At 31.2% G+C, this 26,752-nt stretch overlaps 2 protein-coding genes across 7 annotated transcripts in view; one reads left to right on the top strand and one right to left on the bottom strand.

Moving 5' to 3' along the window:
- The window catches only part of LOC126771979 (iron-sulfur cluster assembly 2 homolog, mitochondrial), a 30,926-nt gene extending 28,871 nt beyond the window's left edge, over positions 1-2,055 (top strand). The window contains exon 3 of the mRNA XM_050492181.1: positions 2,046-2,055. The gene's annotated coding sequence lies outside the window, so the exon portion shown is untranslated. The remainder of the gene's footprint in view (positions 1-2,045) is intronic.
- On the bottom strand, positions 51-26,136 carry LOC126771912 (uncharacterized). Of its 6 annotated transcripts, XM_050492078.1 has the most exons (10): positions 17,153-18,150; positions 9,621-9,953; positions 8,098-8,234; positions 6,661-6,860; positions 6,011-6,129; positions 5,472-5,619; positions 3,547-5,292; positions 1,652-2,026; positions 1,304-1,533; positions 51-1,224 (listed from the first exon to the last, which is right to left on the bottom strand). In XM_050492078.1, exons 1-10 carry the CDS (start codon positions 17,202-17,204, stop codon positions 1,001-1,003), a joined length of 3,564 nt encoding a protein of 1,187 aa, XP_050348035.1. In that variant the 5' UTR covers positions 17,205-18,150; the 3' UTR covers positions 51-1,000. The 6 variants fall into 6 exon arrangements, with proteins under 6 accessions (XP_050348035.1, XP_050348033.1, XP_050348034.1 ...); XM_050492076.1 differs by lacking the exons at positions 3,547-5,292; positions 17,153-18,150 and adding an exon at positions 25,979-26,136 and having other exon boundaries at positions 54-1,224; positions 1,652-3,196; XM_050492077.1 differs by lacking the exon at positions 3,547-5,292 and having other exon boundaries at positions 54-1,224; positions 1,652-3,196; positions 8,098-8,189; positions 17,153-17,800.
- Positions 26,137-26,752: the final 616 nt, after the last annotated feature.

Consider the following 26,752-nt stretch of genomic DNA (forward strand, 5'->3'; position numbering starts at 1 on the left):
TACCATTTACATAGATTTTTACAAACTTCTCAAATTGTTTGAATAACAAGAAATAAAACAAATGAATTTCAATGTTAATTTATTATGATGTAATCATTATTAAAACAATGCATTATAACAGTCAGTAAGGATCATACTTTCAAATATTTGAAAATCATATCAGTCTTGTTAAAAATGGCTACATTCGTAGAAGAAACATTAAAAGAATTAAAAATCTTGGAAGTTTAACTAAAACATTAAAAAACAAAATACATTTACCAACAAGTACAAAACAAATAAAAATATAGATTCACAAAATTCCACTCAAACCAAAAGCAAAATTGGCACTTAATTTTTCAATCGTATTTTTTAACTTGCAAGTTGTATGTTTTTGATCTATTTTCTGATATATCACAGATATTTAAATTAAAAGCTGCTGGCCCCAGTTTACAATAATTAAAAGGTAAAAATATATTAAATGGGTATCATAAGTTTCATACATTTTTTTCTACCAGGTAAAGGCACTTATGTTAAAGGTAGTTTTACTAATAAATTTTGGTAATACTACATTTTAAAACAAACGATCGATCAATTAAAATATGACATATTTTAATTGAATCTTACATTCTTCTTTAAAAATTTTAATGTACAATTTGTTATATTTTATAATTTTATTGTGCAAATATTGAATAGCAGTAATTGAGATCTATCTTAAATTATCTGTGTAAATAAAACAATTACAGAAGTATTTTGAATCCAACAGCCAATAAATTAATTTTTATTTACATTTAATCAGATTTTCCGTTTTAAATTGGGTCTCAATATTTATAATGAAATAATTACTTTACATGCGGACATTACTCTTCATAAAGTTCAACGTCAAGTTCATTCATCAAAAATAAATTGACATTACGCCATAATTGGCAAATGTTTTGCAAGTGCACGTCAAGGTAGCTCACAAACCCCAAACAATTATTTAGACTAGAAATCGCTCATCCACAACCACACACCATAACCTTGATTACACTACAAGTCTTTTGACACCACATTCGATACAAAATTTGGCTGTCTCTACGGGAAATTTATTTCCGCACTCGTGACAGAAGCGCGAGAGACGCGGTGCGGGTATGGAGTCTCTACGTTGTCGGTGCAGAGACGTTTCAGATCCACTGGAGCTCAGAGTCTCGTGCCGTGGCCTCCACGTCGGACTATGCCTAGAAGACGCCCGGGAACTAACTTTTTTATCTGTGAAAATATTTTGAACATTGAAAGTAAGGAAATATTATTGTTTAAAAAAAATACATACACTTAATTGTTTGCTAACCTTTGATTGCAGGGGTTTCTAATTCCTTGTGTGTTTCATTACGCTGTATTGGTCCGTCGAGCTCAGCTGACCGTTCCATTGCTAAAAATTCTTCACTGGAAATTGAGCGGACATCATCTTTGTGGCTACTGTTTGAATCTGAACCAGTAGGTATTTGTTCAAGAGACGTGACTCCGTTCTGCTCTTTTGCATTACACAAAGATAGCTTTGACGGTGAAATTCTATTCAGGCTAAAAAGCATAAAAGTCATTATTCTCAAATTTAATACATACATCTTTAAATGTTTACAAACAAAAAAAATAAATAATTGCTACAATGTTAGTGAAATAATTGCAAGTAATTAATTACCTGACTAACCTGCTATATGCTGAATCATTTGTTGTTTTTCCATTAGGTGTGTAGTTTCCATTAAAGTTAGTTTCATGTTTGTTAGGTTTGTGGTCCAGTTTTCGACGAAATTCTTTCTTTGACTTGTCATTATATACAATTTTATTGTTATTAACAACCTCTATATTCGAAGGTTGATTTTCAATTCTTTCGGACTCATAGAACTTGTCAAAATCTTTTAAAGATTGCATCAGATCTTCTTCAAGTTGGTCTGCCTTGTGACGACCTTTTGGATTATCTAACTTAGTTCCGGTTTTCTTTTGAATGGAGTCAAGGAGGGAGGTGGAACGTTTAATAGAGGATGGGAAAATTTTGTCACTCACTATATTGTTACTGCTAAAAATAAGAGAATTAGATTTGTTAACGGGAATTAAACCATTTCTACTACTATTTACTACTTTGGGCGAGTTAACAACTTTTGTTTCAGTGCCAACATTATTTGAAAGATCGGATTTCGCGACAATTCTAGTTGTTGAACTACATGTACGCTTATTTTCAATTTTTTGTTTATGAACTTCTTCATCAAAAGAAATCATAAATTCTTCCAAATCAAAGTCTTCACAAAGAGAATCATCGTCTCTTATTGAAGTTTTTGAAGCTATACTTTGTTCTAACGATGACATCATTTTTTCATATTGGGAATTAAATTCGCTTAATAAAGGCGGATGTATTTTATTGTCAATTTTATTACACGAGTCTTTTACATTATTTTTTTCGTTACTTTTTACTGCACTAAATGACTCGAATTTTGCAGGTAAATTTTCTGTCGTAAGCAAAGACTCCATACTACTAATTATGTCTGGGTTATTCAATATTGTATTAACATTAATTGGCAAATTGTCGTTTTCATTAATAAGTCTGGGATCTATGTAATTACTGTCAGTCATTGAAGTATTGTCTGAAGAAAGTATAGCGTCGAGATTAACAAAATCTTTCTTTTCATCGGTTTTATTTATTTTATCTAACTTTAGAGGTTGTTTTATCGTGCTACGTTGAAAACCATGATGCATGGATTGAGATATCTTGGGAATTTTGTCTTTTAATTTAGGCGTACTATAACTAGAATTTGTATAACTCGAAAAGGAGCGGTTTAAGTTGCTGTTACGACACAAGTAAGATTTTTCAGTGGAACTAATGTTTTCCTTACTAGATTTAGTAAAAGTCGTATTGAGTTTTTGACTTAGTTTCTTATCATTCCGGTTTAATCTAAACGAGCTACACCTACCACCAAAGGAGTTACTACTATTGTCATTATTTGAGCTACCAAACGATTTCATTCGTTGCAATGTAGGTGTCTTTTGATATGTTTTGTTTATCGTGTCTTTTATCATTTTAGTATTTTCAGTTCGGTAACTTGAGGACATTTTTTCTTTAGGGCGTAAACTAGGCAAGGTTCTATTGGAATCTTTGGAATTATTGTGTTTTTTGGGAATATTAGTATCAGAGGACATGAGTTCTTTCATCTGTTTAGCTGCTGATACGAAGGGATCGTAATTATCGTCAAGCCTGAAAATTTTAAATATTTTTTCGAATTTAATTTGCATAATATGCCAATTTTTTATACATTACAAAATGTATTCGTTATTTTGATAATTATCGTATACAATAAAAAAAAAATGAGTTATGTATGTTTATCACATAAATAAATATTTATGTGATAAATATATATTTTTATAATAATACGGACAAGGGCATATTTATATTTACTTTCTAAATGTTTATCTTTCTTTAATTACTTACAAAGGTTATCATTATCTATTAATTTTAATCATAACTTTCGAAAATAATATATTTGAAATATGCCGTAACCGTGAAAGGGAAAAAATATAGTAGGGATAAGGGGTAACCAATAAGACCTTTTATTTTCGATGCGAGGCAACTTTAACGGTGGTGTTTCATCATAATTATCCTCTTGGTTTTCTTTTATAATAAATGTTCGATATTCGCTGTTTGTTCTTTTCTTATGTTTTAACATTCTAGAGTTTTTATTTGCTTTATAGATATTACAATGTACATTTTTGTCATTATCGTTGTGCGAAAACTTATTAGTTTTATTTATTGACGGTAACTTTAATTCTGATGGTTTTCCCTCCAGTGTATTGTTTTCAACTGTCTGTTTTTGTTCATTAAATTGAAGTCCATATATTGTAATATGTTCCATATCACATACATTTTTCTTTATTTCAGACTCATTCATTTCTTTGTATTTTTTTAAATTCTCCGCTTCGTCATCAGCTTCTTTTAGAAGATCTTTTAAGTTATTTTTTAACTCTTCTAATGTATCTGAGAAAATGGGTCCCGGATTAGACGTATCTTTAAGGCTATTTTCTGATAGTTTTCTATTCATGGATTCAATCGAATCTGTTCGTGGCGTATGGATATCTTGAACAGATTTTTCCATATCAATCGTTTGAAATTGTGTGTTATCATTATTAATCATTTTATCGGTTATGATATAAAACTCTTCTAAATCAGCAGGATCCTCCGTAAATTTTGTATAGGTATCACCACTACTATGACGACAAACTAAATCTATATTGCCCTCTGCACTAACATCTTTTTTAATATCGCATGAATCTTCAAAACTGTCCTCACTTAGATCATGTTCACAATTAGTTTCAATATTTTCTGCTGATAAATTAGATATACAGTCTACCATATTATCATTAGAAGAGTTTTTGTTCGGTTCTATATAATCTATATAATGTACGTCAAATATAGTTTTGGTTTTATCTTCACAAGTCTTTTCGTTATCTAAATTATTTTCTGTTAATGAATCATCGGTAAAAGATTTACATTCGGTTACATTTCTTTGGTTATAATTCACCAACGTTAAATTTTCTGTTGATTGGTTGACATTTTCATTACAGGTTTTATCGCTCTCAACATCGCAAAAACTTTCTATTTTAGGATTTTTATAAAGCAATTCTATAGGCGAGTCTGAATTATTAACTTTGACTTGTTTTAATTTATTTTTTGGTAATGTTTTGTTGCGTTTTTTATTCATTGGTTTCTGTTCTGAAGTCTCATATATGACACAAGGTATACAAGGACATAAAAGTTCTGTATTTATCCCTACTGATTGACTCTTTTTATCTGTGTTCGTATTTAATGAACCGTTCTCGAGGCTATCTAAACTCATTGTACTTTCTTCGACCATATTTGTACAATCTTTTTTCATTATGTGTTTTTCTTTTACTTTATTTTTAACGTTCCGAGCGCTCAGTACTTTTGATGAATTAGCATTTTGTCTAGAAAGTGTTCCTTCCGTTTCAATTGAATTAACATTATTAGTTTTGTCTAAAATCTGTGCTTCGATCACTTTTCGCTCTTTTAGATTTGTTTTTCTTGGTATTGGAATCTGACTTTTTGTATCTTTCAAATCTTTTTTATCTAAACTTTTAGTAGTATTCTTTAATTTATCTTTTTGTACATTTTGTTTCTTTTCACTGTATTTGTTAGCAATTTCTTCGAGTTTTTTTAATTGTTCTCGTTTTTTTATATTTAATCTACATATGGGTTTACTGTGTGTATCATTTTTTTTAATATTAAGATCTTTATTGGTTTGTTGGATATCGAATGGATCAGATTCTTGGGACGGTCTAAGGAATGGGAAAGGAAGGGTTTCATTAATTTTGCCAGAATTTAACAAACAAGGAGATAGGAATGAAAAATCTCACTAAAATGTATTTTAAAATAACCGTTTATCCTTCCTTTCCCCTTATTCGCTTCACGAGACAAGATGCTACAAGATGAATATTAAAAAATAAAGACGTAATACCTGGAGCTGCTTAGGTCTCTAGCAAGTCTTGCTTGTCTGGCTTTCACATTGGCATCTCCAGATGAGTTATTTTGCCCAATTCTTGAGTTTCTTATGACTGGAACGTGCGCTGCATTTTCTTCATGACAGTCATTGCTGGATACGGATTCTGTGAATTTTTTGTTTAAAAATTATAATTATTATTGAAGTTATTAAAGTGAAGTCGAGATGGATCAGTAGATAAAATACGTAATCTTAACTGAATGTCGCTAGTTTAAAAAAATCCTAATCTCCACTTTCTTACATATTTTATTTGTATTTATATTTTTTCTTGAGCTCAGCAGTGAAGGATATCATCATAAAAACTGTATATGTCGGCTGAAATTCTGCCGATTAATATCTTCCACACCACAACGAAGCAGCATGATAGAAAAAACTCTCATTGTTCTCCTTAATAGTAGACGAGGCCTTTGCCCACAAGTGGGCCATTTACGAGCGGTTATTGTATTGTATATTGCGAAATGGTTTATTAATAAAGGTTTCCACGGTGAGTATTATACCTGATGCTCTAGTACGAGTGTGTCTGTAGTCTCCGTACTCACGAGGCGGTGACACGCCGCGTGTCGATTCCACTGATGCTGACCGGCTGTTTGTTGATTTTTCACGTGTTTGTGAGGATCTTAAAAATACAAACATATTTTTGAATATCATATTATCAAGTAATATACCCACTTAGTTATGTGAAAGTATATATAAGATATATACATATTATCTACCTTATGCTTTTGAGAATTATAAGATTTTCTTGAAGGACAGACAATATTATATAGAAAGCAATAAAAAAAAACAATATATTTATATTAAGCACCTAAAGCTTCGACGTTCTGATCTTATAACGAATCATTTTTTATGGGTCTAAGAAAGCAAGGGAACATGAAGTACATTTGCGTTTGCGGCACATAATAGTTCACTTTACTATCTCCAGTAGATGGAATGTAGAAAATTAAAACAGTAATGTTAATACATATATGTTTTAGAAATAAATATTTGGAACTAGAACTTTCCGAGATATAAAAAAAACGTGAAATATAAGCTGGCTATGTACGAGTAAAAAAGTTGTTTGATGCGGGAGTGAGACTTTTTTCTGTTTATCTTTCTATATTTAAATAACGAGAATATGTTATCGGCGACATATAGATAATATATTTACCGTCTGCCACGAACTGGGGGTGCTTTATACTGCGTGCGAGCGTTAAGTCTCTGTTTCGCATCAGCAATATGAGGCGGAGGCTGCCCGGGCGCCGCCGGTAAGATCTTTGCCTTGTCCGCGCACCACTCCACGTGACGCTCGAACGCACGCATCCCGAACGCGCGATTGCAGTGCGGACACTTCTGTAGGTCGGCTGCGGGCTGCAAAGTTAGAGCATACTTTAATATATATTTTATTGAAGTAAAAATCCAGTTTGTGCTTTTTTATGTAATTCAAAACAACTTCAAACCGAAAGATAACAATACTAAATATTGCTCTTTGGCGGTAGAAAATATGATGAGTGAGTGGCAGCTATCTAGACGGTCTTGCGCTAAGCCTTAGTAAAGGTTAAAATATACCCAATATAGTCTACGTAACGTACGCATTAAGTTTAGCTGTTGTTTTTAGATAAAACTAATGGACACTTTTTTAGTGGAGTTACGACTAAATTGCCCTACTGCAGTCTGGTTTAATATTCAATTCGGGATTTCTTGTTAACACGCGCCTTGTATTAACAAGAAATCCCGAGTTCGTTCGTTCGTTCGTTTCCACTTAGTCATGACATAGATACAGTGTGACTTTGATATGCATATATACACATAATTGCGGTTCAATAAAAATGCGGCAACGGTGCTATGTACACGAATATCTTTTCTTAAAAATATTTTTTCGTGTTGCAATGTAACTCGATTCGGGCATTATGACTTATTCTTCTATCTGTATCTCTAGTTATAACCTCAGTTACTCTATGTCATACCTCACACTGTCCATTATTTTTTCTGTCTTACATAAAATATTTTAATTCTCCTCCAAGTTTCATCCCTAAACCATGATAATCGAAAAAAATAATGTAATGTGTTGTTATATGTAGGTGTAATATATACCAAAATTAGAATATATTTAAAACTTTCGAAAACGAATGTATAAACATTTATTCTATTTTCGTTATACCACGCGTCAAAAGGCTGTACTACTTACTTTAAGCACAAAAGCACTCAGTGTATACAGATCCACACTAATGAGTACCAATTAGCATTACAAAATGGCTCCATGAACATATTTTTCAATGAGAAAAGACCATGTTCCTAGAAATCTTGACAGACAATTTTCCTCTTTCAGATTACATAGAGTGAATGTATATATAATACATACAAATGTATATAATATACATACAAATACAAGCAATTAATGTTTAACCAGTAAATATAATTTAAAATATCCATTGTATATTTTAACATTAAAAAGAGGCTCTGTAGGTTATATTATATAACGATGAGAATTTATTTAAAATTATTTTGTTTTAATATATCATAATGAAATGGTACTTAATGCTTACAATTAATTAAGTCAATTAGATTAAATGTGTAAAAGCGGATAGTTTATGATTCAAATTCTTACCTTCATAATAGCACTTCTCACAGAAGGATTTTTAGGTTTGGGCGCAGCTTTGGCAGTGTTCGGCGGACTCTTCTCGAGGAAGGGACTGTTTTCTGGAAGACCGAAATTCTTTGGCAAGTATTGTTCTAAGTCCGTGCCTGCAATTGTTTACACCTCGTGAACATGCTAACGTGTATTGCAGTGTAACAGAGTTCTTACGAGTTGATTGAATTGCATTTACAGAACGTTATTGTGTAATAATAAGTTTTGATGACGTCCTCTTTATCGAAGACACAAATCATAACAGGTGGAATAAACATCACTCTATGGCTTACAATGCTTAATAAAAACATGAATCATGACAACCATATGCTCGGCTAAGCAAGTTAGATGGACTAACGTAGGCGTCAGTTGCCGAACTTAGCGCGACCACACGTTTTATGCAAATGCAGACACTTCTGCGATTGTGTTATTGCACAAATATTATATTATATTTAAATATAATTTAACAATATTTAACACTCTACGGACACATGCTGACGGACTGTACAGGGCGCTGACGTAAATACTTCCCCAGTGGATACATCCAATTTGATGGACGACCTTACGTTTTAATATTCTAAGCACACCTTACCTTTTTTCACTATCGATCACACTACAAACTAATTTGCAAAATTATGTATCTATTTGTCTACATTAATTGATTTAATATTATATAAACATTGAATATAAAGAGTTAATAAATATATAATGTATATTATCATTGTAATATATAATATTAGTTACGATAATTGATCGACATCGGAAATTGTATAACTTTACGGAAAGTATCATAAATCTCATTTTGAGGTTGATTCTAAGTACCTACATGTGTTTTATTTATTCTAAATTGTGAATGAAATCCTATTAAACGAGTTCTAGGCTCATACATCCGAAAGGGGATATTAAGATCAAGTCAACTTTCACGAGTCTCTAGAACGACGGTGCCTATTCCATTCTAGCATGTAAAATTCATCTGTCCTATTAACCATATTATTGTAGACTTGTGGGTCAATAGTGATATAGTATTCACGTGAATGTAAGCTACTTAATTCTTGATTTAGTATCAACTTGGAATGCACAAGCGTGTTGAATGAGTTTGCTCTTCATGTACTGGTTAGTAAAACGTTCACATTCGACAGTTACAGTTCACATAGCAAAGAATCATGTCATTCATATACGTGTTCACCCACTCACCAAGTATATTACCGTTCTCTGCGTCCATCCCTCGTTACCCACAAAATAAAATATTCACATCAATACATTCATACGTAATAATAAACATGCAATATCTAAAAGAACATAATACTGGAACACAAATCACTACATCAAAGGATTCTACTAATGGTAGTGTTTCATTGTTTTCTTCGTCATAAACAATTCCTAATTCATTAAAAGTGTTTAGTTATCCAACCATCCGAAAATGCTTGCGTTGGTATTTGTTTATAAAATAAAAATAAAAATCATGAAGCAGTTTAAGGATAATAAAGTAATTAAATAATTACCTTCACGTCGCTGTCTTGAAGAGTCGAAGGTTTTTCGTTTTTTTACGGTCATTTTCTCGCATATTTTGACGTGTTTCGCTAGCGACTGAGGTACGAACGTTCGTCCGCAAACAGGACATGGCGACAGAGGTAAAGGGCCAGAAGGTTCAGGGGCGACAGGAGCTATCGGGTTTGTAGGCACTGGAGGGGAAGGCGGGGGTCCAATACGAGAGGGGGGTGGAGTCCGTTGTATCGGCCGGAACGATTCGCTGCCGGTGGAGGCCGGACTGTGGAGATCCGGTGACGGCGAGCGGGAAGACTTTAAAGATTGCTGTTGTTCTTGTTGCCGTTTGCCTGAAACAGTAACAAGGAATCTTTTATATATTACATTATAATGATATCAATTATATATATATATATATATATAACATTCGGCATAAAACCAACCGTAATCCGACTCATAACTCGTTTTTTATTTTATTGCCAAAAGTTTGCCCGATTGAGCACCTCTCGTGGTCATAAAATATGTTTATGTACCTAGTAGGTACATTGCAAAAAGGATAAAGTAAGTTTATCTAATATACGAGACTAAATAAGTATATAGCTACCAGAGGATATTTAAACGATGTTAAATTTCATAATTTGATAATAAAATATCAACCAACGACACAATTATGTCAAGGAATGTCTGTGAAGGGGCATAAATTTGTGCTCGAATCATAGTTAAACATTGCAGAATATTTGTATTTCAGTGTTTGTTTGCTTGTCACATATGCTATTGTCAGTATGTGTGAAATATTTTTATTACAAAATCTTTCAACATAAAAGTTATTAATGATATTTATTAAAATGTATGCAAATATAATATCTTATTTAGCGTGCTGACATTAATAAATTACAAAAACATAACGTACGTAAATATATTAACTGTTTACATTATTTTCTTGTACTGAAACTTATGGTGTTATATTTTTCCGTCCACAAAAACATTAAAATTCTACTAATTCATTGCGATACGTTTGCAAGGGCATCGAGAAGGTAAACATGACGCAACCGCTACAACCTCTATATCGATTTTGTTAACTTCTAGCGTAGTCACGCGATTTTTTGTGACATTAAATTAGTAAGAGAATTAAGCAAAAAAACATTCAGCGAGATCGATAAATCATATCAACGTCAATTAAGCGCATGTATTAGTAATTGGCCTGAAATTGGTTGTAATTAAAGTAACAACTATTTCAAAGTATACAAGAGCAATTGACATTAAAAATGTTAGAATAGCAATATTAAATAATGTGTAGCAAATCTGTAATTCAAATGTATCGTATCATTGCAGATGTTACGTCGGTACATTAAGCAAAATTTCTAGTAATTATCCTCTATAAACAATAGAGATAATTATTTAAAAATATAACCGCTTTCTACCTATTCTTAATATCTTATACAAAATGTTAATTTTTAATAAAGGCACAGTCCTCTATTTTTGTATTCAGTTAATGGGCTCAAACTCGACATTGAGTAGCCGCTTCCTTTTCATAATCACATTGAACGACACCCGATTCCGGTTATGTTGACACACCTTTATCGCTGAAGTTTATGTTATGTGTAGTTTATGATTATGTTTATATCGAGAAATTTCATTCAGGTCGAAACCAGTTATACGACCTTGAACCGCTTGACTTAATAAGTAAAAATAATGTATTTTGCACCTTCAGAATGTTCGTGACATAACTCAAGATCTATTAATTAAACTATATTTGATATCCCATCAAAAACATAAATGTGAAATAAAACCAAAGTTCAATATTATGATATATATATATATATATATATATATATATATATATATATATATATATATATATATATATATATATATATATATATATATATATATCATATTTTGTGACAACTTAATATATCATTTCTTCTTATAACTTAGGATAATATATTGAAGCCTAAGGTTGGACTTGTCTAGTTTTCATATACGAATTATAATAGCCTTTGCAAGTTCTAAAGCTATAAGTTTTTATTTTATTCTTCCGAAAATTTGGCTTGCTGCTAGGAACTACCCATAGAACATAGGGCTCTTCCATGTCTGTTTTAGTAGGTACTTAATAATAATTCTTATATGAGATGTAACGAAAGAAGAATCATTCAATCTAATATTCTAGCATCAAATATCACTTAATTATATTATAATTTTACGTATTAACATATTTCGATACTAACATGTATAATAATTTTATATTATTGGCATAAAGTATACGTAGACAAAAAGCTGTTTGTGTCTCTTAATGCTTAACCGTCGACAGGGTTTTAACCATTATCGCCATTCCGAGAAGATATTCGAGGTTCCCATACTTAAAAACATAAATACGATAATTATGCCGAACACATCGCTCACGCGTGCCGCGAACGTAAATTACTACAGGTTTTATTTAACACGGAGCCGTAACGACCAACAAGCGGACCGCTGTCTGCCAACTTACAGTCCGAAGCACATCAAAGGATTCAGTGCAAGTAATGAGCGACGAGCAAGCCTCTCGGGTTACCGACACTGTAACACAAATGTACAATCAGATACACATTTTTTATTACATATGTATTTAGTTTATAAGGTAAGGTTCTCCAATCGCTTATCTGGTCGTGTTTTTTTGGGTTAAATATATATGACTGATATTTTGAATGCACAACAGCTTCCAAACAATTAGGTAACATCCTGTAAATGTCCTACTGCTGGGCTAAAGACTTCTCCCTTTTTTAAAAGGTTACTAACAATATTAATGTAATATTACGTTCAAGACTTAACTTCGTTAATTAATAGCACGAAATTGCGTTGACCTTAATATTCTGAATAGCGATAACATCTAAAGAAAGGCTTGTGGAATTTTACTGATAGCCCTGATATTTTATAAGGTTGTTATCTTAATGTCATCAGGGATGAGATGACTACTATGAAAGTAAAAATGTTATTAACTCATACAAGTTTTGAGATTGACAAGAGTAGTCTTATTTTAAATACAGAAGGGATAGAGACATTTTGAGGGTTGTCTGTGCTGGGCGATACCAGGTACAGTAAGAGGGAGAAGTTTTAGGGTGTGACTAAGTTGTAGCTACCGCGTTATTGTCTGTAATTGATGATTTATGGATGAAAAAATGTAAAAAATCTACTTTTAAACAATTACTTAACTAAGTGTGAACATTACGTGTACATAAAAAAATATTCTTAAATTGTTAGAGGAATAATAGAGTTAATACAACTCAAATAGTACTGTGTTCAACAAAAACGAAAGAAATACTCTTTTCAATTTATGTTAATCGGGATTTGTAAGTACATGTTTTCCATATACTCACAATAAAAAAGTACAATTGAAAATTGCGAAGCCGCAATATAAAGTTTTGAATATTCATAAATTATGTTTAAAATCTTAAAGTAAATGAAAAATAAAAGAGGATAAGGTATTTGCGCCAAAAATTAAAAGTTCATTACTCTCAAGAAAACATTGTAACTAATCAATAAGATAAAAAATAAATTACAAAAACATTCTGTGATTGTGGACTATTAAAAAAATGTTACGAAAACTCATTTATTTGAAATTATACCGGAAAGCGTAACTTATGGGTTAAAGTTATGAATTATGATTCACCCGAAAACGCAATAAAGCGCAAAGTTGATCTAAGTAAATATTACGAATGAAGATTGCACAAAACTAACATTTATAGCTTCGAATGTTATGAATACTAAAATAATTTTAGAAAGTGAATATTAACCATGAAATGGATATGATGTACAATCATCAGAAACAAAGAAACATTATACATTAATGATATCCCATAACAAAATGTCAACATCTAATTGACGTAACCCATCTTTTGTGACAAGTAACAAAAGCGGTGAATTGTAGAGTCCAAGTAACAAATATTATTCTTTTTTATGCGAGAATATATGTAGTTTAGGTTGAATTTGAAAAGGTCTTAAGAAATACCTGGATCATCCTTTAACGTAAACTGATACTGATTATATATGAACGTTCTGGAAGTTTTATAGCTCTATCTATTGTTTTTGAATACATAAACTTTGAATTCAAAATATTGACAAAAATAATTTTCGGTTTTCAATTTAGAATAACCATAAGTTTATCATATTGAAGGTACGCAAACAAAAAAAATCTTTATTTATTTATATCAATGTTTTTGATTTAACAAATTATTCTCTTTGAAATATACATAGTAGCATCTAAATTCGCTTAGATCCGTTCAGATTTCATGATCTGAACAGTCTCTACCTATAATAAAATAAAACATCATCAATTTCCAATTTTCACGCATTGTCCACAAACCGCAGAGGTTTATTCGAGTTGTTATGTTACGTGGGAAAAAGTCTCGCACGTTGTTTCAGACATTAAATACTTGATTAGACAATGTCGGACACTTTCTTCGGAAAGGTTACGTTAGACCGCATCTTTTGTACGAAGTATACTCGTGAGAAACACATATGCATGTCGGTAACAGTGTGAGAGTTTGCTTTGTTGGTTCACGCTTCTTACGTAAATAAAGATTTGGCTGGTTAGACGTATGGTAGAATTTAGTTAGAACTTCTCATTATAATTGATGAAAGATAAAATGTAAACTAACAAACATTGTTCCCATATATAGACTTATATTTCCCCTATTCAGAACATTAAAAGTTAGGTGAGCAATCGTTTAAAAGTATTTCTTTTAAATAAGTCTAAATTAAAGTTCGTAGCTTTTTTAATTATGAAAAAGTACCCTGAAATTTATCTCGATACAGTGAAAGCAATCTGATTCATATTTCCAATAGACAAATAGAAATCTATGTACGTTCACGTTGGCTGAGCCGCAACTCGTCCGCGATTTCATATTATGAAAACTAATATTCTTGTCTCAAATATCGTTTAACAAAAGAGATGGTTTTAAAATATAAAATATGGATATTAAAAATTGGTATCTGTGCCTATTTGTCAAAACTTTCAATCATATTATTTGCCCACGCATTTAATATTTATCGAATCATTTGCTAAAATATTTCAATAAATTGTCATAAATAATATTTAATTTAAAACGAAACTAAAAAAATCTGTTTGAAGGTAGACGTTTTTCAAGCAAAATAACACACGTCCTTACCCGCATACTGAGAACTGGCAACTATTAATGTAACTGAAAATTTTAATTATTTTACCGCCCAAAAACGAATACCACTATTTTTATAGAAGTCTAATTTACCACTTCAGTGGGGTAATACTGTCAATGCAGAATTAAATACACAGAATTAAATACAAATGTGTTGTTTTAACAATATTTGTTTTTTTAGTATTAACAAATTTTATTGTAAAAAATAAATACTCGCTTTCAATAATTATGTCCTCCTGATCGATTTCGGACACGGTGACCTTTCTTATTGGAGATAAGCCCTCTGAACGAGAAATATTATATTGCGCAAGTGTGTGTGCAAACACAAGTGTGCTCTCTATTCTCTGAATCTCATAATCCGATGAGACGGTAAATCCGCCACGATCGGAGAGTTCAGGCGCAGGACCAATGTACTTTCCGAAGTTTCCGAGAGCCTGAGAGTGTCAACATTACCGTCCGACCATTGTTTTTAGACTCTTATGCTGTTTTCTGAAAATGTTCCGAGAGAAGAACCTAACATATAGTCTCTATATTGGCCCTACTAGGGATTTGAAACTAGGACCTGGCCTGGCTGGGGGTCTGCGAGCTAACCACTAGACCAACGAGTTAACAATAGATTTTACTTTTTACTATTTTTTTTAAATACTGTGTAAAAGCAATAAAAATAACCAGAATGTTATCATATACATTATAATGGTATCATATACATTATAAACGTTACGTACTTATTGTTCAATTATGCAAATATTTAATGTGATTCAATATGCCGCTTACATTGTAACTGTTACAGATAAAAAGTAAAAATTTTAAACATACGAAGTACATATGTACATAAAAATATTTTAAAATAATTTAACGCAATGAAGAACATACTAAATGTTTATAAAGTCGCATAGATTGTAGGTAGAGTTGATTGCACACGTGACGCTTGTGACCTTTAGCTTCTATTAGCATTTATGACAAACGTATTTTTTTATTGCTTAAATTTCATTGATATGACAAAATGTAATAGATATTTTAAAACTGTATAAATTCTCACGTTTTATTATCTAATAGTTTTTATACATAATTGTAAGCGTCACTACACTATGATGTTAAATATTACTTCTATATTTTATTTAAATAGTAATAATAAATTCAAAATACACAATAATTTAGATTAAGATAAAAGTCTCACCTGATTTACGATTGCCACAAAAACAAGAAAGCATTTTTGTAAAAAATAAAACAAGATTCAAGAGTACTCGTAACGTTGAGCGCGCTATCTTGAACACTGAACACAAAACAATAAGCGTAAACAGTAGGTTCCAATATCGCAGTGCTTACAACACGTGCTTATCACTGGCTTTACACAGTTAACTCTACGAGTTTAGATTATCGTGACTGAGAACAGCCCATATAAATCCTTTGCAGAAACACTTCCATTTCTAATTCCTATCACGTACACTTAAAACAGTATAAAATAACAAAAAAAAAAAAAACAATGCACACAATTGACGTGTAAACTCATCACTCCAATAACAATTACTTTAAATTAACTAGATTAATTTGAGAATACGTTGAATGTGTCTTAACAAATTAGAACTCGCGGCGGTTAATTGACTTCGAGAAAGATGTCGCAATAAATAATGCACTTCTTTTAAATGACTTCGAGATTTATAGCGGCTTTTAAAATCACGGAGCCTCGCTGGTTGTCGTTAAAACATAACCAGCAGCTGCTCATCTCAAGCGGGGTGTGCGTTCTATGAAATAATAATACACTATCCCAGCTGCTGAATAGCGTGAAGTAATGCGAGTTAATAAAATTCAAAGCGTTAATTCTCGATATATAAGAATGCTAGCGAAATTTTAATCACCTATTGCTGAATTAATTGTTACAGTACTATTATCATTAATTCGTCGCATGACGACTAAGCATTCGAATCGAAATTGCATGCTACGTATTTATTAATGTTGTATATATTAATATAATATTAACATACAAGACTATATGCAAACTTATTATATCATTTAGAATTCTGCAGCTAAATTAAATGCAATATAGTACCTATTATGCTTAAGTCGTAGTCAGTTATAAATTCAATACATGTATGTTATTTTGTAATAACTTATTAAGTATTAAGATTACGTATGATTGAATATATAACATCTTTATATCAAAAGTACCTATTTAAGTCTTTAGAAATGTAATACTTGACAAGTATTTAGTTGATTGATTTGATCAAGATCGGTTTATCATTAAGATTATTTTTATAAAGATTCCATGGTTTAAACAAGCGTTTATGTGAAGAGTAATTGCTCGCGCACGTGACAAATCGCCAAACAAATACACAATTCTCACGCACAATCCCTGTAAATATCGAGTTTCTTATTGGACGTTAAAAAAGTATCCTCCATACCTTTCTTTGAGCCGAATATCGATTTCAATTTTGATATTGTTCTTTTCTTCATTTTTAAATTTGGAACACTACAACTGTACACTCAACTGTTATAGACATTTGATCACATCAGACAAAAATACACCCGGCATAGACGTATGCGTCCTCAAGTTTTTAGGTAGTGAATGCTTTTTGCTCCTTTTGCCGCTCTTATTTCCGTGCTACGAAAATAGGTCCAACGCTACACTTGCATCGGTTCAGGCGCATCACTCATACGTATCAACACAATCACTGTTCAGTTGCCTCTAAAACAAGCACTAAATATACGCCTGACATGTAAACACGAACTAAGCTAGTAGGTTTACAGCAAATGAAGTTCGCGTAATCGAGCGTCACTGTTGGTGTTATCTATATTATAGCCATGCTTATCAATTGGGTATCGTAATATAAGCATATGATAAAAAGTGATCCTAAAATTCAAACTACTCGGAAGCGATAGGTTTGAATTTCTTTAAATAAAATTTATTTTAATAACACACGATTTTACACACAGGAACGTTAAACAAAATAAAGTGATATTTTAAAATGAAATAGTTTCAAATGTTAAAGGATGGGTGTCAAGAACAATCTGAGTGACGGCTATTCTTGTTCGTATTGCGGCCGCAACTGAACACGCAGCGGCGCACGCGCCACGCTCAGAGCCATAGAGTGCCGATTCCTGTACGCACTGTCACAAAAATTGCTACGATGCAAGTCTTCTTTCCGTTAACAAAATGTTGTTTCCGTTGAAATCCAAATAAGTAATAGAATGTAATTGATGTATCTCGCGGCCTTTTGAACCGTTTCATTGGTGCAGTGGTGACAACACCGGAGACATCGTATCCGTTCGACCTTTTAAAAATGGAATGAATGAGTGGCACTTTCGAGAAGAGACCGTTCACCGAAGGGCAAATATAAATCAAAAAGGGAACGACCGGGCTAGAAAACGAAATTGCTTAAGGGCGGAAAGGGACGAAAAACGCAAAAAAATACAAAAGAATCTCATCGAAAAAGTTGCGACGTGGGAAAAAATGAATGTGAGAATTGTTATTTTAATGTAATTTTACTTAAAAAAATACATATCTAATACTTATAAGAATAATTTTATGACAAAACAATAATCTTTAAGATAAGCAAATTATTAAAAGGAAGCGCTTCAAATACATTATAAATTGACCGTCAGAAATTATTAAATTTAAGTTCAAATTAATATGTGCATTATAAATTAATTATTATATTACAAATAGTGGTGCCACGAAAAGCGATCTCTTTGTACTTCATTAGTTTCAATTAAACTAAGCAATATGTGTTATAATAAAACTATAATTATTTTGATTTTCTTCTCAAGTGAGAGCTCTTATGTGTCTTGCCCTCTTATACTTTTCTAAAGATATTTTTACAGACTTGCAAATCACTAACCTGCTTCGATATAATTTTCTCTCAAACTAAGTTGGCTCTATAATTTATTTCATAAAATATACGCGAATTCCATGTTGATATTATAAAATACGTCAACTTATTTAAGTTTATATTTTATGTGTTACGAAACTTCCATGTCATTCAAATAAAAATAAAAACAAATAAAACTTTCATCTTCCTGACGTTTGTAAAATCAATATAACATCATATAGATCATTTTATTGGAATACCTTTTAATCGTTCATAGAAAATAATAATAAATATCTGATATAAGTATAGAATATACAATACGTTAGTTATTCTATATATTGACTCCTGTCCTTTACGCACATAATCAGCCAAGTGGAAGGCAGCGGTCCCGACTCGCACCAATGCGTCTACACTACGGTGTTACGGTTAGTATAGACTTCAGACTAGTTGAGATGTAAGATATCAAAAAGATATATACGTCATATTCGGGAATAAACTATTCAGCAATCAGTAATATCGACAAGTATTCCATAAACTTCTAAATAAAATAAGGAAGGCATTAGGTAGGATTGCGTTCATGTAATTTAAAGTCGTTACAAATATGTTGTGTTTTAAACAAAGTAAAAATACAATGTGAAAGGTTATTCAAGCAACTATTTAAAGTTCGATCGTTAAATTTTAAAACACTTTTTAAATGCATATTTTAAACGCATATCTGCTTTTGTCTGTTATTGTACTGAGAAATCAACGGTGTATTGATGAGATCCCCCACTACTATTATGTCTGAATATAAACAAGCAATGTTAACGAACTGTATTTCATACTCAAGATGCATAATGGTCGGAATGCTATAACAATTGAATAACGTTTACTGGATGGTTAAAAATACTTATATTACCTTAAATCACGATAAATTGAGCTGTTGTTTATTACTTTTAAACGATTCATTTGATTAGTAAAGGTTTTTATTAGTTTACGTACAAGACTTTTTGTGTAAATACCATTATATGTTCCGAATAAATGTTAACGTTAATTTGGACCTACAACTTTGTAGACTGATATCTGTTTCTGAGGTGCATTAGCCATTAACCAGCACAAATAGGAAGGTCTCCTACTTAGTCACAAATACTTACAAAAGACAAAGAGAACGGGTTTAGTCAGTTCTTAAAGGGCATACAATGTTCTTAACATATTTGTATCCTATTACATAAAAGGGCTTAAGAAGAGATATTTCACGCAACAGAGATTTTTAGAGCATCACGTTCACGACCAGTTGAGAAATATGCAGTCAGGCTACCAGTTTAACAGTAAACAGGTTTTAGTTGTATACTTCATTCAGCATTCATAATGAGGAAGTGACGTAATGAAGTCGAACGGATAATCACTTTGATCTAGACGCGTGAGACGAAACGTTGATTTCGCAAGCTCAGCTTTTGTGTTTCGAAAACGTTGTAAAAACGTTAGTGTTTCTGAATTGCTATTTCTTCGTTGACGAAGAAACTAAACAAATAAACCATTTCGAAATATAATATTTTACTAATCGTATAAAGTATCCATGCTGCATAGAAATATCTATTCCTTTTTTTTTATAAATAATAAAAATTATTATTCCGACAATTGAAACGTGAACCAATTAACGTTCATATAAACTAAAGTCAAAAATAAAGTAAATCTATAACAATACTATTTATACCTAAATAAATAGATAACGAAACATCATTAGCAAAACTTAGAATGATGATAGATAACCTGTGTTAACATCACAATACGATATCCTGATCTTGTTAGAGTCCCAAGGAAAAAAGGAAAAAGGTCATTGTCATATCATATGGTATCCTCGTATTGACATGGATGAAGCCGTTGGAAAAAATCAATATAACTACTTAAATACAAATGAAATTATATATTATCAACAAAATTATAAGAAAATAATACACGACATCAACAGGTATACACTATTATCAATGAGGTCATAGGTGGTAGATAGATGACATTCACCATTGTTGTGAAAACTGATATCTTACGTAGTTATGTATGTATTGTAAGTAACAATGATCCTAATCTTGTGTATTCACACGAAGAAAACCAAGAATCGTTTAAAGACACATTTTTATCTACCGTTATTCCTACAAGGTTTCGTTACATTAAAAATGTTAAAATATAATTATAAAAATGGCTATGCAAAGTTGGAAACTAGCGCTCTTACTTAAAAACGTTGCTTATCGGCTATGTAGTTAAACATTGATTTTACTCTTTCTGTTATTATTGATATGTCATTCGAATATAGAAGACAGCATTATTTAACTAATCACCCGCTAAACGACATTCAAATAAATATAATCTGTATATGAAGTAGTCATAGACAAAACTGGCAATAATATAAAATTTGTCAATAATATACTGTCTATGCCCGCATGCGCGGAAACTTTGGAATGAATTTGAAATAAGTAGCTTAGTTTTTATTCCGAAAAATATATTTATAATTTTTCATAAGTTCATAAACCTCGTAACAAGGAAATACGTCCTAAATCAAATTTTAGTTAAAAATATATATCGTATTATTATAATATATACCGAATGACGAGACATAATATAAAGAAAAGCATATATAATATGCATATATCACTTTCTAATGAAATGATTAGCAACGGGCTAATGATAAAGACGTGACTGCAATCTGATCTTGTCATTGGAACCATATGTCAGTCGTGGGCATGTGACGAATCTTAATCCAGATTTACAATACGATATGTTATGTAAGTTACATGTGATATATCAATCAAAAAGGTAATAATAGATTTAAACTTACCGGGCTAAAGTCTAGTCAACTGTAGGCTTAAGAAATCTTAGATTGTAGATGATTTTTTCTAAGTTTTTCACATAAGGACATTGTGAAATGAACAATACAAATGGATACCTACTGCGTTACTAGTTCATGTTGACTTTTCTATAAAAAAAAAAAAAAAAAACATTCGATACTTAGTCCAGACGAATATCAAATCAATACAGCTTATTTTTTGCATAGTAAGCGACGGACAATTAATAACAACAATGTCATTAGCACTATTACAATACAAAATAAAATATAAACGAAGCTTTAAAAACAATAGCCTTAACTTATTATCCACTCTACTATTAAGAAGTCACTTAGTACGGACAAGTTAAGATTTAAATAATGAATGAGCAGAGTGATTGCAGGCAGAAGAGACAACACCTTAGTTTGGCAGCACGTTGACGGTTTAACGAAAGGTACCTTAGTATAATGGCTTTGAAAATTGCGAGTTTTCAGAAAAGAGATAAACTTAAAAAGCAAAACCTTCAAAATACAAAATTCGATTAAAATCGTTAGGCCGAGATTGTGAATTTCCGACATAAACAATATACATACATTCAATTTATGATCTCCGTTAAGCACATATGAGTCCTTATTACATAAACAATATAATGTGACGTGACGATGATCTAAAACATTCCGACGAAACAACTGCTCTCCGATGAAATTCTAGTGGTGAAATAAGCTTTAAATACGTTTCCTTTACAATAGAGGCTTTCGCTAAACCGTATATAAAATTGCATCATAATTATAAACAATACGCCATAAATATACTGCCCTTCCCAACTCATCGTATTCTACGTGGATCGACGTTTGTAAAATGACGTGGTAACGACCCGCTATAACTCCGTGGAAGGTTAATTTCACCTTTAAACTGACTCAGAAAATTGCACAATATCTATATTAACATAACAATAAAGCTGTAAAGTTATTTTTTTATTTGAACGTGCTAATCTGTGGAAATCTATTAAATAAATTATTTTTCAAATCCTAATGGTAATTCCATTTCCAAAAATTGTTTCTGCATATGATGTCCCAATTCTGGTGGAAGGTTTTAGGTTATTACACCTCACGTTACGGCGCACGGGAGTGGAGCAGTATTGTTTAAAGCTGGTGAATCCGCGTGGAACAGCTGCTAAACTAGCTGCTAACTAGCTATTGTTATCAATAATTGTTTTTATGCTTATCTTACGTTTCGTTTTAATACTTTTGAGCATTTTAAATTTGACAAAACTATTCTACATTCATGAATAATGAATGAATTAAAAAAGAAAAGTATTGTCATTTCATCAGACTTTTAGATTTACCTACTATAAAGTATGACACGAATTCTGTGAAACATTGTACTGTTTTAATGACTGAATACTTTTATAATTTAAAGAAAATCTCTGTTGAGATTATTCGAATTTAAATTTTATAATAGATATTGTGCAACTCCAATGCAGAGAAATAGGTCGCAGTAAACGATTTGATCAATGATGCCGATTTCCTATTGATATATCGGTCAGGCCGATTCACTTAGATTAAAGACTAATACAAGTGCAGTAACTATGAGTACATACGGCATACGACTTTAAAAAGCAATAAATGACTATCCATTTCGATAGAAGGAGAGCAAACAAGATAATTATTGTAAGCGATGGTTTATTATATATTTTGATAAATATTTTTTTATTTTAATAGGCGGCTTCTCTGCGTGTTTTTAATCGGATTGAAGATGTTGCAACATAATAATTTTGCCACTCTCCGCGGTATAAACTATCTCTTCACAAAAAAAGCGGCGATCTATTGCTCTTTTGTTATGTGAGAGAAAAAACCATAAAACAGTTTCGTATTTATATAATATTATCACCACCGAGCATAAAATACATAATTATAAGCATATGAAAACTCAGTAAAGCTTGCCCGGAATTGAAACCGATGGTGACATAAACCCCACGTGTTCTATCCACTGGGCCATCTAATCTAAAGGGCTTTGTGAAATGATTTATTTATACTAGGTACTATGATATTATTAATGTAAAATATATAAATACATATATTGATATAATAACATACTGTATGCAGTGCCTTAATGCTGAAAGTCAACGTCCTGTCTTCTAAAATGAGGGCAAGAAACGACACGCAAATCTGAATGACTAATGTTATCATATCTGAAGACCACAGACATCTTTTTGTTAAAACATAATTTGTTTTCTTTTTGTTCTGGCGGAAGTTTTTAAACAGATATTAAGAACTGATATTTAAATATTTTTATTTAAAACAACCATCTTTAAGTATTAAGTATTAAGAACCTTGCTGTAGTATAAGTTATTTAAATATTATATTATCCTCGATCAGACTTAATTGAATTCCTTTCTGAAGTCGTAATCATGTAATTACGGAAAAAATAAAGCAAATAAAAAATATACAGTTGTATTAATATTTTCGTTTCTTCCTCGTAACTATTTTGTGGTAGGTACGTGTTGTTAAACAAGTTAAATTAATAATATAGCTAAATATATTTTTCATGTTTAAAACACATTTTTAGAATAGGACGGAACATAAAACACCGAGATGTATAATAATCATAAGTTGTTAACTTCGTGATTCGAATCAACCAAATTCGTTCAATGACTTCAAAAAAATTAGCGATCATCGTAAAAAATATATCTTATTCATGTGGGCGGCATTGTGAGACTCGTATAAAGCTTAAAAACATGCAGTTTTACATTCAATAAAGATAAGTAAACATGTAGCGAACCAACAATGAATAAAAAGCAACCAAATACCAATAAGCTTTCGCTTTCACCGGTAATTGATTGATGGATCCAATCATGAATCGACATAATAAGAAAACAAAATATTGAATAGTGTCTATCTACTTCGGACGTTCATTATACACAAAATAATCCTACTAATATTATAAATGCGAAAGTTTGTTAGGATAGATGGATCTTTGTTACTCTTTCACGCAAAAAAAACACAACGTATTTAAATGAAATTTAGAATAGTGATAGCTTATGCCCTTTTTTAACGCTGGAAAAATGCCTTAAGTTTAACACAGTTTAACACAGGCAAGCTCCACATATCCCATGTGGAGCTTGCCAGTGTCCAAGGCGCCCAGTGCGCCCCGAACATCGGAATGGGTATTCCGATGTACTAAAAAACCAGCGATACCCTTTCCGTCTTAACGAGGAGCGCCACGGAATTGATAGCTTATACCCTGACTTAACTCATGGACTACCTAATAAGCTAGTAGAACAAATTTTTAGTATACCAATTGAGATGATGTAAAACAAATAATTGCAATTTATTGCAAATAACATATTAACGCAGTCTCTTAGATAAATATGACGATATTAATGATTAAGGCGCAATAAATATTACATTATACATGCAGAAACATTGTTCCGTTATGTTAAATCTAATTCTAATTGTAAAACTAATGTTATATGATACTTTATTTTCAATTTATACGATGTTATAATCATAACAAGCGTTAAATGTCGTAGAGACAAACTGTTGATTCTGACATTCCATCGTCAAGTGATAATCCTTGGATTTGTTCGCCATAATGTAAACGGACACTTACTATTATCATGAGTGACATATTTTATTCTAGTTTCGCGTATTATTATAAATTATCAAAATATCGATCATGTGTTCATGTAAGTAGGCTATTACGATACATAACATAGTTCATGTATAAATCCTCTTGTAAGCGAAGGTCTGTGTATCAGCAACGTAGTATTAGGATTAATAAAATTCCTTTATGCTGTGCGTATTATGAATAGCCTAAAATATAGTTACCTAAACGTATTTTTAATTAATACCGTCTACATCGCTCGCCAAGGCGTGGGCCTTTGTTTTCATGACGTAATACATACAGCGAATTGCGCGCTATTGCACTTTACATGTCATAAGTAACTAAGCCGCGATAAACTTGCTTGCACCATATTTGATTTGTGTGTCTTTACCATAAGAAGTAATTCTTTAGTGATAATAGCTTTGGTACCTATTAGTCAATATTGATTCTTTAAGCATAGATACGATTTAGTTTCAGAAGTAAAACGACTATGAGTAAGGCCATGATTCGTGAACCATATTAATTTAGTAAAGTTAATAAAAATTTGAAAAAAAACACTAACAATTATTTTTATTGTTTTGGTTAATTGAGTATAAGCCTTTAGCCTTTTTGTTATATGGATAAAAAAACTGTAGTCGTAATAAAATAAACCAGCCATAAAAATTGACGTTTTTTTATATTTTATTTAAAATTATAATTAAATGAAAATACATAACAATAAAATAGTTTGAAGTACATATATTTTGACCGTGATAAAATATAATTATGTTACTAATATGCAATCATCCTCAATATATATATAGTATATTTTTAACTATTAGCAATTCTTGAGTTGTAAATAAAACGCACTGACACTTATTTTTTGCAATCAATCAAACGAACTAAGAAATACTAAAAAGGACCTTCTATACGAACCTGTTTTTTAAATGGTTCTGCGAGTAAATAATATAGGTAAAGGCCAAAGCATTACTTCACTATTAATTTTAATAACAATTAAATTTTATAAATTAATACTCACCATCGTAAATATCCATGTCGATCCCGGCCAAAAAAATTAAAAGTTTTTGAAAACGTTTCTATGACGACGCATGACAGCAGCTCATTCCAAATCCTATTGGCCACAGAATAATCAGAGATGTTATGCCCACCTATGTACTTGCGGCCCCACAGATTTGCAGTAGTAAACGATGTTAATTATTTTGAGCACGTAGATACTTTTCATAATTTGTTAATATTACGTGATATTTATAAACCACTTTTAAAGTGTAAATACGAAAAAACACAAAAAAGTTCTTACAAATTCTATGTTGTGAATATTTTGTATGATTGACGTTTTTGATTGATATGTAGTATGTATACAAGCACATAGGTATACTTTTATAGGATAATATAAGTTTTTTTTTAATGTTTCTAAACTAAAAAGTATCAATAAACATCCAATTAGTTATGTAACGCCTTAAATATTTATCTTAATATTAGTCCTTTATTAAGCACGAAATATGTAAGAAATATTTATAGAGCTATAATTTTGATTAATAGAGTACATATTTTGCACATTACATAAATTAAGCAATATACTTTTCATTCATTATTTTACTAACTCATATTCTTATTTTTTATTTTAATAATATTTAAACACTTCGTAGTTCATTGGGCATTATTTTCGATATCTTAACCCATTGACAGGCCATAAGAAAAGTAAATGTTTGTTTATGGTTGTATTTAATTTTTAAAATAAAATACTTGATAATATTTCTCATAATAAGTTAAAATTATTAGTTTTTTAAACAAA

This window comes from Nymphalis io, chromosome 11, assembly GCF_905147045.1.
Source record: "Nymphalis io chromosome 11, ilAglIoxx1.1, whole genome shotgun sequence".
Classification (NCBI taxonomy): Eukaryota; Metazoa; Arthropoda; class Insecta; order Lepidoptera; family Nymphalidae; genus Nymphalis; species Nymphalis io.